Below are 16,064 nucleotides of genomic sequence, written 5' to 3'. Positions count from 1 at the left end.
CCCCAAGCTATTTGATGAGAGGTATAGTGAGTATTTTGCAGACCTCACTTTTTGTCACAAAGTTTTGAAAATTGAAAAAAGAAAAAAAAAATTTTTTTTTCTCGTCTTTCTTTATTTTCAAAAACAAATGAGAGCTGCAAAATACTCACCATGCCTCTCAGCAAATAGCTTGGGGTGTCTACTTTCCAAAATGGGGTTATTTGGGGGGGGTTTGTGCCACCTGGGCATTCCATGGCCTCCGAAACTGTGATAGGTAGTGAGGAGTAAAATCAAAAATGTACGCCCTTAGAAATCCTGAAGGCAGTGATTGGTTTTCGGGGCCCCGTACGTGGCTAGGCTCCCAAAAAGTCCCACACATGTGGTATCCCCGTACTCAGGAGAAGCAGCTAAATGTATTTTGGGGTGCAATTCCACATATGCCCATGGCCTGTGTGAGCAATATATCATTTAGTGACAACTTTGTGCAAAAAAAAAAAAAAAAATGTGTCACTTTCCCGCAACTTGTGTCAAAATATAAAACATTCCATGGACTCAACATGCCTCAAAGCAAATAGCTTGGGGTGTCTACTTTCCAAAATGGGGTCATTTGGGGGGGTTTTATGCCATCTGGGCATTTTATGGCCTTCAAAACTGTGATAGGTAGTGAGGAGTAAAATCAAAAATGTACGCCCTTAGAAATCCTGAAGGCAGTGATTGGTTTTCGGGGCCCCGTACGCGGCTAGGCTCCCAAAAAGTCCCACACATGTGATATCCCCGTACTCAGGAGAAGCAGCTAAATGTATTTTGGGGTGCAATTCCACATATGCCAATGGCCTGTGTGAGCAATATATCATTTAGTGACAACTTTTTGTAATTTTTTTTTTTTTTTGTCATTATTCAATCACTTGGGACAAAAAAAATGAATATTCAATGGGCTCAATATGCCTCTCAGCAAATTCCTTGGGGTGTCTACTTTCCAAAATGGTGTCATTTGTGGGGGTTTTGTACTGCCCTGCCATTTTAGCACCTCAAGAAACGACATAGGCAGTCATAAATTAAAGGCTGTGTAAATTCCAGAAAATGTACCCTAGTTTGTAGGCGCTATAATTGACATTTTTTCTACCAAAGACATGTGGCCGAATACATTTTGGCCTAAATGTATGACTAAAATTGAGTTTATTGGATTTTTTTTAGAACAAAAAGTAGAAAATATCATTTTTTTTCAAAATTTTCGGTCTTTTTCCGTGTATAGCGCAAGAAATAAAAACGGCAGAGGTGATCAAATACCATCAAAAGAAAGCTCTATTTGTGGGAAGAAAAGGACGCAAATTTCGTTTGGGTACAGCATTGCATGACCGCGCAATTAGCAGTTAAAGCGACGCAGTGCCGAATTGTAAAAAGTGCTCTGGTCGGGAAGGGGGTAAAACCTTCCGGGGCTGAAGTGGTTAAGATTGAGTAATCTCCTAGAGTCCAACACCAAACATCTTTCTCCGAAATCTTACAAAACACATGTCTTGCCTCTTTGTCTTCAAAAGCAACTCTGTCCTTTGTCCCACCACATGCCTGTTCAAAGTCCTTACCTACCCCTCACTTCCTCTACATCATATCCTGTAAAGAGCTTCCTCTGCTTAGCTCATAAACCAGTCCAACTGGTTCATTTGCATATCAATAGGGGGAGCCTTAGATTCTTAAAATAATACATGGTCTTAAAAGCCAACTCCATATTAGTGCTATAAAATCACCACAAATAGCCATGGCAATACTACAGGTTGCCGTCGGATGCAGCTATTCGCTGCTGTCTGCACAGCCAGTGATTACCTGTTCTGGTTGCTGCTGGATACACACAAAGAGTGTCCAGCAGCGATCACAGCAGGTAATGGTTGGCTGTGCAGAAAGCTGCAGAGCACTGCAACCTGAGCCCACTCAGTTGTGTGACAATAGCGAATTAATATTCGATATTGTCTTTCTGATTTTCCTCCCATCAGGAAGTGGGTCCTGAGACTCTTCACCCAATTGGCCGAGAGGAAAAGCGATCCTATTGGCCGCTGAGTAGAAGGAGGGAAGAGACGCAGGGGAAGCCGCTGTGAAACCCAGGAGGGGGATACGCAGAGTGAAGCCGCCGCCCAGAGGAAGTGCTGCCCGCGACTTAGATGGGGTAAATGCAGGGATGGTGACTGACCGATGGATTGGGGGTGATGGCAGGTGGATTGTTTGCCACCCCCCCAAAAAAACATACCACCAGCCACCACTGTTTGGGAGCTAAGAACCGTGGGAAACTGCTCAGTGAGAAGGAACTCGGGGAGCATCCTGCAACTAATGACCCTGGAAAAAACATGTATTACATCACTTCCGATGGCACAACTGTCATTTCTCTGGATTGGAGGGCAGGGGAGACATAGGGGGACCCCCATGTCACCATAAAGAGGACCTGGCACCTGCACATGCTATCACATAGGAGCCTTGTTTGCTCCCTTGTGATAGCAATAAAGTAAAAAAAAGTGTAAAAAAAGTTTTAAATAAAAAAAAAAATAACTAAATAAAAATGTTGTTTTAAAGTCCCCCCCCCCCCCCCCCCAGCCAAACATCCCATATCACCCCATATACAAAGTGCAGCATAGGACGAGCAGATGTATGTAAATCTTAAATATTTTCAATTTGTGTAAATACACTTTAAGCCTGCATACCCCACATGCAGAAATGGCTGTTTCAAGTCATAGATTTTATTTATTAAAGCTATTTAGTAATGGCCCTAAAAGCTCTTTAAAGAAAAACCCTGTAACCTTTGACATTAGCAATAGGCATAGGCAATGACTATAAAACTCACAATGGAAACTGTCACCTTTATAATCCGGCTAAAATGGATTTCTGCTCTGTATTAATATATCCATGTCAGATAAAAATGAGTCCCCCCTAGTCTATGGCCATATGTGTGATACAAGCCTGCAATAATCAATACAACCATTAGATGGAGCCATTGAGAAAGACTTATTTATGGTTGGAAATTGTTCAATGTTAGATCTTGGTAGTTGAGGTTTCTTACTCAGCAGTATGCAATGAGATGTGAAAACTTACAAGTGAAATGCTCATTCATCAGCAGGGCTACAGGAGAGAAAGAAAAACTCCTGCAGGAGACAAATGTTGCAGAGAAAACACAGCAGTTTCTGAGCTTATTTTCTCCTTTTTACCGGTCCTAATTGGACACTTTGTGAAGCTCCCAACTGTTATTTGACATGGGGATAAATGTGATGTTTTATAGTCCTATGCTCAGGATATGTTGGCTGTTAAACCCCAAACCTTAAGCCCCTAATCACCAGTACAAAAATTAAATACAATTGTGTCAGTATACCTATCTACCAATTTATATAGAGAGTCAAAGGTAGGGTGCTACGGGGGGTAAGAGTCTAGTTCATGAGCACACATAGGTATTCATACAGGTAAAGAGTTAGAGCATTCTTGGTGTTGCTCTTGGTATATATAATAATGAATAATAAAAAAGACACTGTAAATGATTTGACTTGCCTTGGTGCAGAGTCTGATTTGGTGACTTATGCCGCGTACACACGAGCAGACTTTCCGGCAGACTTGGTCCGGCGAACCGGACTCTGTCGGACAATTCAATCGTGTGTGGGCTCCAGCTGACTTTTTTTTCCCCAAAAGTCCAACAGACCTAGAAATAAAACATGTTTCAAATCTTTCCGACGGACTTGAGTCCGGTCGAAAAATCCGCTCGTCTGTATGCTAGTCCGACGGACTAAAGCCGATGCTAGGGCAGCTATTGGCTACTGGCTATCAACTTCCTCATTTTAGTACGTCATCACGTACAAATCCGTCGGACTTTGGTGTGATCGTGTGTAGGCAAGTCCGTTCGTTAGGAAAGTCCGTCAGAAGTCCACCGAAAGTTCGTCGGATAGACCGCCGGACCAGTCCGGTCGAAAAGTCCGCTTGTGTGTACGCGGCATTAGTCATACAGATGAGAGACACGCATTCCATTTGTATAATTAGATTGCTACATAAAACCCAACTTTGGGCATTTATTTCTCTCATTAAGGCCTCGTGCACACTGGGCATTTATCCTCGATGTATGTGGTCCCAGTGTTTTGGTGCAGATTGAAGGTACGGGTGCACTGTTCAATCCTGTTGCTGGCAGCCTGACAAACTCTATGAGAAGCTGAAAGCTGCTGCGGCTGGGCAGGGCTGGATGGCGCAACGAGCAGTAGTAACATTTGGGACAACTTGTTCCCAGGGACTAATGCCAGAAATAGAGACTGCTTGCATTCCAGGTATTTGTCTCTGGGAGCATTCTGCATTTACATTCAGTATTGTTTGGTGTGCTATCCAGCCTCTGTCCAACCGAAGCAGCTGTCAGCCTCTCTTATGCCCCGTACACACGGTCGGATTTTCCGATGGAAAATGTGTGATAGGACCTTGTTGTCGGAAACTCCGACCATGTATGGGCTCCATCACACATTTTCCATCGGATTTTCCGACACACAAAGTTTGAGAACAAGCTATAAAATTTTCCGACAACAAAATCTGTTGTCGGAATTTCCGATTTTGTGTACACAAATCCGACGCACAAAGTGCCACGCATGCTCAGAATAAATAAAGAGATGAAAGCTATTGGCTACTGCCCCATTTATAGTTCCGACGTACGTGTTTTACGTCACCGCGTTCAGAACGATCGGATTTTCCGACAACTTTGTGTGACCGTGTGTATGCGAGACAAGTTTGAGCCAACATCTGTCGGAAAAAATCCTAGGATTTTGTTGTCGGAATGTCCGATCAATGTCCGACCATGTGTACGGGGCATTAGAGTTTGACAAGCTTCCGGAAGGGCGTCTGTACCTTCAGCCTACACCTAAATGCTGGAGCTCATGCTCAGGCTAAAAGTCCAGTTTGCACTAGGCCCTGAATAATTCCACAGCAACTTAAAGGCATAATCCACCTTTCTGAAAAATATTATAATTGCACCCGTACTGATAAAAGAAAAAATGTGTAAGATTAAGAAATGAAGATTTTGCATTCAGAGCTGCAGAGCATTGCAACCACAGTGAGTGCATCATGGATGCAATATACAGGCTTCTGTAGACTCTACCTCTAACCCCAGGCCTATACAGAGATCAATCCCTACCATCATGGGGCTGGAGGAAGTAATCAATGAACTCTAAGTGCGAGGATGTCACCGCACTTGTGCTTCCATGGGATCTGCAAATCTCTCTGTCCTGTAGGCAAATGGGACTTTTGGGCCCTTTTACACTGATGGTCCGATCTGGTCCTCCTGTCAGTTTTTCAGGCAGACCCGATCGGATCATCAATTGCCCTCTATGGACGGAGGATGTCCACAGACATGTGTCTGCTGACACCTGCTGACATACGATCCAATCTGCTAAAAACATTCCCCATCTGTCTGACGGATCAGATGACAGTCGAATGGAAATGGACTGCCCCATAGAGAACAGCAGGCTGTGTCCATGTCCACTCTGCATCAGTGGAACAGACACGGACCTGTTATTCACCTGCTCAGCGAAGATCAGCTGACAGATTCCTCACTGAGCAGGCGGATTCATTTCTGGAGTCCACCTGGTGTGAAAGGGGCCTTAGTCTTTAGTTAGTATATATATGTAGCGCCCTCTACCTTTAGGTAGGTGCTTTATTGTATATTTTGAAAGTGTAGAATATAGTGACAGGTAAATTTAGCCAGGCCTGTGTTCTTTATTGGGCTTGGATGTTGACCTCCCTGGCGGTATGATTATTTCAGATTTTAGGTGCTGAAAGTGATACAATTATTTTGCATGGAAATTTGGCGTTTCATATTGTAGGCCTGTAGTTCTTAACAATAACACACTTAAATCTGTCCACACAGGAGTCTAGTAGATATCCCAGGTATGATGAAGTTTGAAACACAAAAACATAAATTATAATATAATAAATAAATATAAATAATTAAAAATAATAATAATATAATAATAATAAAATACATTTCCCCACGATTCACTATCGCTCAATTCTGCAAGTGTTCTAATTTATTATCGCTGTTTTCTAGCTGGTCTAAAGCCACTTTTGACGTAAAGGGACACTTTTTGGTTGCTATGGACAATCTCAAGTTTCCAGGCAGAAAGAACAGTATATATAATATAAAATTGCATGCAGGGCATGGGACAAAGCACTGGGGACAAAAGGGATGTGAAATAATTTCATACAGTACTGTAATCTGTAAGATTACAGTACTGTATGTGTTGTGCGTCGTGGTGCTCGCAGGGAACGGAGCCTGGCACAGAGAAGCTTCGGAGGAGACAGAGCCCGCAGACACAATGGGGGGACATCGCAGGATCCTGGGGACAAGGTAAGTAACACCGCACCAGGATCCTGCAATGTAATCTCGAGTGTGGCTCGGGGTTACCGCTAATGGTGCTGAAATTTAACCCCGAGCCACACTCGGTAATACCGTCAGGGAGGTTAATTCAGGGTTGGAAGTATCAGAATAGAAGGGGGTGTGGCCGCCTACACTTGGGCTCAGGGAGACCTTCTCTGCTTAACAGTAGATTCTGCTGGAAAGAGAGGATGGGCTGAGACCTGAGTGGCAGGAAAACCATGTGAGAGGATTGACCAATGGTTAATTTCCATGGTCAAGGGGAGGTCTCTCATAAAAGGGGAGGGTCACATGCTCTGGGAGGAGTCGGAGGAGCCAGTGGCCCGGGAGGTCAGAGATCCTGGTGACCTGGTGCCGGAGGAGAATCCAGGGGGGCCAAGTGCCTAGGCCCTGGGGAAGAAGTTAGCATGTAGTCGCTGAGAAGATACCGGGCGTTCCCAGGCGGGAAAGTGCCGGTCGAAGAAGGAGGAAGTAGGAGCAAAGCGGAGGAAGAAGAACTGGGTGATCGACTTTCTGTGAGTAGAACATGGACTGTTGATTGGGAGAGAGCAAAGGGAGTGCAAACCCAGAGGAGCTAAAGGAAGGATTTTTTTATACTGTGCATTCAAAGAATACAGTATCAAGCACTTTTAGAGACTGAAGGGTGTTAATATGCAGGTCATGGAGAAGGCAGTGCAGGTCTTTGACCTTAAAGAATTAATACCACAAAGGAAACATAACCAGTCGGGCAGAGGAACTATTCAGAGTAGTAAATCTTCAGCCAGATTGATAACAGAAGAAGCAATAGTCCACAGTGAGAACCAATACAAGGGGAATCATTCAGAGTGATTTGTCTTGTTAACTGGAATCAATAGTTTGCAGTAAGGACTGGACAGGGGAAATCCACCGAAAAGGCCAAGGCCGTGGATGATAATCTATGCTTCTGAAACATTCATGGGCATCTCATACGTCTCTAGATCTCTTCAAGTTAATCTCACAAATAAAGACCAAATAAAAAAATCCTAACATGGTCTCTTTTTATCTCATGGGTTGTGGTGTGTATGGCAGTATGGGTGAATGGCAGATTGTACAACTAAACCAGCAGCTCCAACGGGAGTAGTGCGCTATATATATATATATATATATATATATTTCAATTCTGATATGTATTTTACTCTGAAATTTGAAATAAAAACAACGCATTTATACATCACAATTGCCTCTTGGAAAAAGCCAGACTTTTTCCAAAATGAAATCTGTAATATATAATGTGATCTTTACTGTGACATTAGAAGAATGATGGACTCTAAGTAAATCGCTGACAGACAATTAATATACCTGTGGGGGAAGGGAGGACGACGCCTGTTAATTGGTGCATTGTGTGCCCGCACTGCTGTCTTTATCCAGTGTAATGCCGCCAGTCTGACAGTTGCTTGTGTCCTATTATAAATAGAGAATTTGAACTGTGAAAGCTGCAGGCTATCCAGTTATTGGGTGAGTGAAGGATAGCACAGGAAATTGTGTATAAAACTGTTGGAAGGCACCTTCTAGAAACAGTAGAAATTGCATAAAATGTTGTTATTTAAAGTAAAGAAGACAGCTTACTAAACAGAAAATAAATGCATAAAACAGATCCAAAGTTTGATAAGCAAAAATTTTGATATGTAATAAGCCTTGCACTTTGTATATTTATTTGTTTAAAGTAGGTCCACACCCTAACTGGATGACATTTAGTTGCTAAAGAAGTTTGCATTATATTCAATGTGTGGTTTGGTCTTAGAAAATAATAATTCACTTTATTTGCATCCTTTGTTGCATCTCAGTACTGCTGAAGCATGTCAGCATGATTGGCTTCCTGGTGATAATGAGCATCGGCACAGCTGCTTAGAGCCTCCATTGAAAACACTTGCTAATGGGGGACAACACATCAGAGTAGTTTGAAGACAGAGACCAGGGCTGGGATAAGAGGGTGGGAGTGGGGGGGTGCAGAAGGGGCAGCTGCCCAGGCCATAATGATGTCAAGTGGAGGGGTGGCATTGAATGCCACCCAGCCCCATCAAATCCTCCATTAGTGCAGGAACAGCACAGGATATAACACTTCCATCTTCCATAACTCACTTCCTCTGGAGCTCTGACTAATGACATCTATTGCAGAATGTGGCAGGGGAAGTGAAGAACTGAAGTCTTCATTTGCTGGCTTCTGAGTTTACAAAAGACATCACCGTTTTGGAAGAGTTGTCAAATCCTAAGTGGATCCCATGCTGATGGAGGTCTGAATAGGGTTGGGTGGGCCTGTGCCACTGGCACAACAGGAGATCCTCTACTCAACACGTCTCATCCCTGGGGTCCCAACTGCCCCCCGTGGCTGATGGAGAACTAGATGGAGTCAGCCTGAGTAGCAGCAGAACTAAACAATTTTAGGGTGCTTTGTAACTATTCTTCATGTCTCTAATATATGCTCCCTTTGCTGAAATGCCTTGTTTCCTATGCAATGTGGTACATTCCCTTTTCCACACCCCCTCATTCTGCATGCATTGCTGTACATTCATTATTCTGTGCATGCGCATTCCATATGCCATGCTGTACGTTCTCTATTTTTTCCCCCCTCATTTAATATAAAATGCTCTACTTTCTCTATTCTGTTTTCCTTCATTCAATATGAAATGCTGTACATTCCCTATGTTGCCAGCCTCCTTCTGGTTGCTATTAGACATGTGCATTTCATTTTGTTTCAATTTGGTTTTCAGATGAAAATTTCATTTTTGGACATTTGGATGTAAACAAATCCCTAAATGGGCACACTAATGAATATCAATGAATCTGAAAAAAGTTATATCTAAATTAATGAATACATTTGTTTAATGCGAATGACGTCACATGATGTGATAGTAGTTCGGGACCATAGGGGAATACATTCAGTGGCGTCTCCAGCTTTCAAATTTAGGGGGGGCACATGGGGGGACAGGGACAAAAGTAGGGGGGTAACTATAAAATGCATATATATATATATATATATATATATATATATATATATATATATATATATATCTCTCCTGGGGCCCTTTACTACGACCCCACAACGGGCCCTTTCACATGTTCTGCAGTGAGCTCCCTTCCTACTGTATTGGGGTCCCCCAGGGTGGCAGAAAACAAGAGATATATGTCACCAGCATATCAAGAAAATATAAGGATCCAAAGCAGTGGGAGAACTATCAGGGTTGCAAAGGTTGTCTTGCCTCCGAGCCCTGGTGTTTTGCCACTGTGGGGTTCCCCAGCCTCCTCTTGCTGTCCTGCCCCTGCTATTGACTGCTCTGGTCTGGCATCTCTTGGAATTTACAGGCTGGTCCTCCTGTCCTAAGGACGGGAGAAATCAGTCTGTTTTTTCAGTAACTGAATGTCCTGGTGGAGTCCTTCCTGCAACTCGCTCTTTTCCCTGCCAATGAGGATGCAGGTGAAGGAGCAGATCAGGCGGCCGTGGTTGTGTGAATGCTCGCATTATGCAGTGTCAGCGAGCAGGGGAGGGGGGAGGAATCACCCGCAGGAGCTGACTGGGGACTCTCTCCCTCTTAGACATTGATTTTTTGTAAAAAAAAAAAAAAAAAAAAATTTTTTTTTTTTTTGGGGGGGCACATGGTGGGGCACAGCATAATGTTGGGGGGGTCAGGGCCCCCTCTGGCCCCCCCCTAGGGTCGCCATTGAATACATTTACTTTTTGAATCTGATCAATAATTTGGATTTAGATAACAAATGGATCCAATTTTATACCATTTGTTAATTCTGATGCACATGATGCTAGTCAATATTGTCCGATCAGCTCATGCCCCTCTTCTACATGGGTTGAACTAGCGTCTGTCCAACTCCAAGTTTCAAATCCTTCCCATTCAAATCTGTCCGATTCGATAATATATCATATGTATAGCAATCTTCTGGAAAAGCTGCAAAATTTTTTCGAATCCACCTGGACCAATGAATACACAAAACAAATGCCAAAGATACTAAACAATTTCTAAAAACAAATCAATAAAAAACAAATCAATTCAACATAACCAATATAATGAAATTAAATTCTTCAATGAACTTACAAAACAAAATGAAAGTTTACGACGTGCACATGTCTATGTGCTATGTTGCACATTTCTTATTCTGCCAAGCCCCATTCTTCAAACCAGTAGTTCTCAACCTCAGTCCTCAAGTACCCCCCAACAGGCCATGTTTTGGGAACTTCTCTTAAGCCTCGTACGCACGATGGGATTTTCCGACGGGAATTGTGTGATGACAGGCTGTTGGCGGAAAATCCAACCGTTTGTACGCTCCATCAGACAATTGTTGGCCAACTTTCCATGGACAAATGTTGGATGGCAAGTTTATAAATTTTCCACGGACAACCGTGTGTTGTCAGATTTTCCGTCGGACAAAAGTCCAAAGTACAAACACGCATGCTCGGAATCAATGCTCACCAAACATAACATTAGCAGAAGGTGCCCAAAGGGTGGCGCTAAGGAGATGAAAAACCATGTAGTACTTCACTATGTTCGTGTTTGTTGGCCAACAATTGTGTGCCGTTTGTATGCAAGACAAGTTCCTGGCCAACGCCCTTCGGACAAAAGTCTGAAGCTTTGTCTGCAGAAAATACGATCGTGTGTATGAGGCTTTAGATAATATAGCTGTACAAAATACAAATACCAAGCTATTGACTCTGATTTAAAGCACATGTGCAAGATAAAGGAAAACCTGCAAACATGGCTTGTTGGGGATACTTGAGGACTGAGGTTGAGAACAACTGCTTTAAACCATGCTGTATGTTGCCTATACCACCTCATTCCATAACCCATGCTGTGCAAACCATTCGCCATAAAACCGCATTCTGTATGCCATGCAGTACATTCCCTATTCCACGATGCATCATAACCTTTGCCATGCTTGTGCCATACTGTATGTTCTCTGTTCTGCAATCCCTCATTCCCTGTATACCCTGCTACACAATTGCTACTCTACATACGTTAGTTTTGCATGCCTGCATGCCATTCTGAAAGTCCCCTATTCTGCACAACCTGATTCCATACACCATGCTGCAGATTCCCTATTCTGCCTCAGTCCATATATTATGCTGTACATTCCATATTGCACGCCACCTCATTCTGTATGTAATGCTGTACATTCCCTATTCTTTACTGCCTCATGTTCATACTATACATGGTGACCTGCATTTTTCTGCAGAAGAACAATGCAGATTGTCACTAGGGTACATAACAACCAGGAGCTCTGAGCAGGAAAGGGTCACATTTACAAGCGGTAATAATTCCACTGCTAAATGTTTTACTTCACACTGCAGTTGGAGATTTGCTCACCTGAACAGCTAGTTGTTTGTCAATTCGCACAGCAATCTCCATAGACTGTACACAGTGCTGAGGTCTCCTTCATATTATTTCATCTGCTTGTCAAACGTTTTTAGCCTATAATTACGTTATTTTCTCTATTGGTGAATGTTCTTTAACTCTAATGGTTGAATATTCTTTTGACAATTTTCCTCTTATGATTGTTATGGAATGTTACATAAATGAAATGTAACAAATATAAACTGACATTACACACATATTATAAACATTACAATTATAATTCATTACTTCTGCGTGAATGATGAGACATGTAGAGCATGTATTCCAGCAAAAATAATTAATTCTGCTGAGTAAAGAAAATATGTTGTATGTTATAGTTTCGTAAAAAAGCAACTTTAAACATATGACTTCTTGTATGCTCTTCTTTGGCAGTATGCAGGTAAATGGGAATATAATTTTGAGGTAAGAGATGCTTGTAGAAATTCTACCTGATCAGAAATATAGTAAGAATCCCTCTGTTGTCCTCTAGATTAATACCATAGACTTTGCTTCTTTTTGTGTTTTTCCTTTGTAATGATCCCCTTATATACATTTGGTATTGGAGGTCATGAGCTAATGAGTAAGTAATATTTGTCTACTTAGTTCTGCTATTAAAGGCCAAATTTCGTAAATCTGGAGAAAACATAATGACTACAAAAGAGAAGTTGTAGCCAATCAGGTTTCATCTTTCATTTTGTAGGAACAAAATCTGATTGGTATATATTAGTATACATGACATAACCCTATTGCTGCTATTTTAGACCCTAATTGTAAAGAATTTGTTAAAAAAAAAAAAAAGAACAAAAGAAATAGTTTCTGCCCATCATGAGAGTAATAAGGAGACCGTATCTAACAATCATGCATAAAAAAAATGAACTAGGTAACTTTGCTGGGCATTCAACACTTCGAAAAATGATGTATTCAACATGCAATAATAATCTATAAGAAGACACTTTAAAAGAAGTTCCAAAGCGGAAATTACCTTTACAGATATTCTGTAGTATCACCGGATCCTTCCCATATACAAACACTGTCAAGTGGGTTATGGGCAATATTGTTCAATGGGGGCAGATCACAATAAACACCACAGCTGATAAATTCTCTATCATCCCTTCGACCAGTGAACAAGTGCCTTAGTGGTCCCTAGTTAGGTCCAATATATAATAAGTAGGTCCGATATATAATAAGTAGGTCCGATATATAATACGTTATGGATTGAGAGGCAAAATCAGTCGGAACCCTGGCCAGAGGCATCTCAAGTTACTAATAACATACTTTGCTCGGCAGATGCGCATTCACAAGTGCTACCTTTTGTATGCTAAAGAGGGTTCTACCCCATTCACACCTTAGTGATTTAAAGCATGTTTCCTGAAGCAATTAATTTTTAATATCATGATTCCAATTATATTCAGTGGTGCTTGTTCACACCTAAGTGTTGTGTTGTTTGAAGCTTGTTGCCCAAAAAAACATGAGCTTCTTTGGGGCAGTGTTGCGCATTTTTGGCCCCTATAGATATCAATAGAAGCATCTGAAAGGGGTGATTTCCTGCCTCTCCTTCTCCCAATAACTAGCTTTCCATTGGCCAGCACTTAGAAACACAGTGGGGGTTATTTACTGAAGGCAAATCCACTTTGCACTACAAATGCACTGCAAGTGCACTTGGAAGTGCAGTCGCTGTAGAACTGAGGGGAAGATCTGACATTAGGGGAAGCTCTGCTGATTTTATCATCCAATCAGGTGTAAGCTAGGATCTACAGCGACTGCACTTCCAAGTGCACTTTCAGTACACTTTCAAGTGCACTTGCAGTGCAAAGTGGATTTGCCTTTAGTAAATAACCCCCAGTGTATTCTAGAATATGTAGTGTTCAGTATGACCCAATACTATGTTATAAATCTAAGAATCATATAATTTGTAAATATAGTGGGGGTTATTTACGAAAGGCAAATCCACTTTGCACTACAAGTGCAAACTACAAGTGCAAAGTGCACTTGAAATTGCACTGAAAGTGCACTTGGAAGAGCAGTAGCTATAAATCTGAGGGGAAGATCTGAAATGAGGGGAAGTTCTGCTGATTTTATTATCCAATCATGTGCAAGCTAAAATGCTGTTTATTTTCCATGCATGTCCCCCTCGGATCTACAGCGACTGACAATTTCAAGTGCACTTTGCACTTGTAGTGCAAAGTGGATTTGCCTTTAGTAAATAACCCCTAATGCGTGCCCACATCAGTCTACAATTGGCTATCATTTTTTTAGTTGTTCTAGTGACAACATTGTGACCCACAATATCCCCTCCTAGAATAAAGCTGTAAATGCAGCTGCCATCTGTAAACTTTTGAGTATAATGGATCCCAACAAGTGTAATCAATCTAATGATAAGGCTTCAAGTGGGCTAATGTTAATGATCTTGTAATTTCAGAGTGTTCTTCTTTTGTGCCAAGACCATAAACCATTGTAAAATAAGAAGTCTGTAGCACTTACTCCGCAAACACTTAGCTGTTACACATAAAATGTCACTGAACTCAGCAAATTAGGACATTTGAAGGTTGTTTGCTAACATTATAAGTACCTAGTCCATGTACTATCACTGGCCTTTAGAGTCTATGGGGGTTATTTACGAAAAACAAATCCACTGTGCACTACAAGTACACTGCAAGTCCACTTGGAAGTGCAGTCGCTGTAAATCTGAGGGGTAGATCTGAAATGCGGGGGGAAGCTCTGATGATTTTATCATCCAATCATGTGCAAGCTAAATGCCATTTTTTTTTCCTTGCATGTCCCCCTCGGATTTAAAGCAACTGCACTTCCAAGTGCACTTGTAGTGCAAAGTGGATTTGCCTTTTGTAAATAACCCCCAATGTCTTGTAATGCATATGAAACCTAAAACACAGTAAGGAAGTTATATACATTTATTTTGATAAAGGTAATATTTTTAAAAAAGTGAATACAATTGATGGCTGATCCTTGGATTTATGGAATGGATGGCCATTGCATTAGTCACTTTTGTTTCCCTGATTGTGGGAGATGTCTATGTTGTGCATCTCTCATGCATTGCCAACATTTTAAATAAATGTTATGAGCAACATATTGTCAGTGTAAATTTCGTCGGCAAAAATATTTTCGTCAACTAAATGAACACTACTTTAGTCGGCTAAAATACAACTAAAACTAAAACAATTCAGATGACTAAAATATGACTAAAACGAAATTGCTATTTTAGTCAAAAGACTCAAATACAATTAAAACTAAAATGGCATTTTAGTCAAGACTATGACTAAAACTAAATCAAAATTTGATGTCAAAATTAACTGCACTAGCACGTAAGAATAAGTGGGGGGCATCTACTAAGCTGCTGAAAGAAAGAAAAAGTATTTTCTTATTGTTTTTCTTAATATTTAGTGTTAATAATATATTCAAGTAATGTGTGGAATGGCATTACAGCCAATAGAGTTTACAGTTTGATGTCAAAATTAACACTGTGCGTTGATAAGAGCAATGCCCGCAAGCTTATCACAGATCAATTGTAATTTATCTGGAAAGAAGTGCACATTGTCATGTAGAGGTCAAATGTCAAATGTCCTGTTCCTTCGAACACAATCTCTAATCACGTGCTTCAAACAAAAAATAAACATTGAAATACATGCGTCTGGTGCCCTGCATGTAGATTAGGGGCCAGGTGCATGAATTAGGGGGGGTGCCCATGCACCCCTTATGGACGGTCTGCCACTGGTTCCTAGGGAATTTGCTTTGCTGCTTGGTAGATTGAGTCCTCTGTTGTGGAAAAGAAGAAAGGTAACAGCACTCTCTGCAGGGACAACTCAATCCATACACCAGATCCATTCACAGGGGCCGAGGCTCGATGTGTCCCAACACATTCCAATGCAACAGTAATAAGGAGAGCCGGCAAAACTGTAATCCTGTAATGTCGTTTATTGGTCCATCAGAGTAACAATAAAACGATAGAGCTGATGTGTTTCGGCAATAGCCTTAGTCGTAGCTAGTTTGAAACAGATATGGCAAAATATATACTGTATATACTCACATACACATATGCAAACTCCATCTCTACAAAATTGGCCTATCAGGTTAGTGTCACAGAAAATTAACATATTTGATTCAAGTGGTTAGCTGACTACACCTGTTTTTAGCCAGCATGAGAAGAGGGAGAAGAAAGAAAGGCCATATAAAAAGTTATTTTGTTGAGCCAAAAAGAAGTGTCTAGAAAAAAGCTACATGAGGTATTCGGACCTTATTACTCCAAGGGAGAAATATATTCCTTAAAAGAAGGGAAAAATGTTCAAAATGTAAAGCGCTACGTAAACTGTTGGCGCTATATAAATACTGTATAATAATAATAATAA

General features: G+C 41.3%; 1 protein-coding gene across 2 annotated transcripts in view; it reads left to right on the top strand.

Annotated features, from left to right (window-relative positions):
• Positions 1–16,064, top strand: part of GALNT13 (polypeptide N-acetylgalactosaminyltransferase 13) — a 540,125-nt gene that overhangs the window by 503,688 nt on the left and 20,373 nt on the right. Inside the window, exon 11 of one of the 2 annotated variants that reach the window (XM_073634136.1) lies at positions 12,097–12,126. The exons of the other annotated variant lie outside the window; for it this stretch is intronic. Coding sequence (XP_073490237.1) covers positions 12,097–12,126 — 30 coding nt within the window. The remainder of the gene's footprint in view (positions 1–12,096; positions 12,127–16,064) is intronic. 2 annotated transcript variants of the gene reach the window in all.

The sequence above is a fragment of the Aquarana catesbeiana genome, linkage group LG06 (assembly GCF_042186555.1).
Source record: "Aquarana catesbeiana isolate 2022-GZ linkage group LG06, ASM4218655v1, whole genome shotgun sequence".
Classification (NCBI taxonomy): domain Eukaryota; kingdom Metazoa; phylum Chordata; class Amphibia; order Anura; family Ranidae; genus Aquarana; species Aquarana catesbeiana.
The sequence above is the reverse complement of the archived record's forward strand: the minus strand, read 5'-3'. Positions and strand labels throughout refer to the sequence as shown.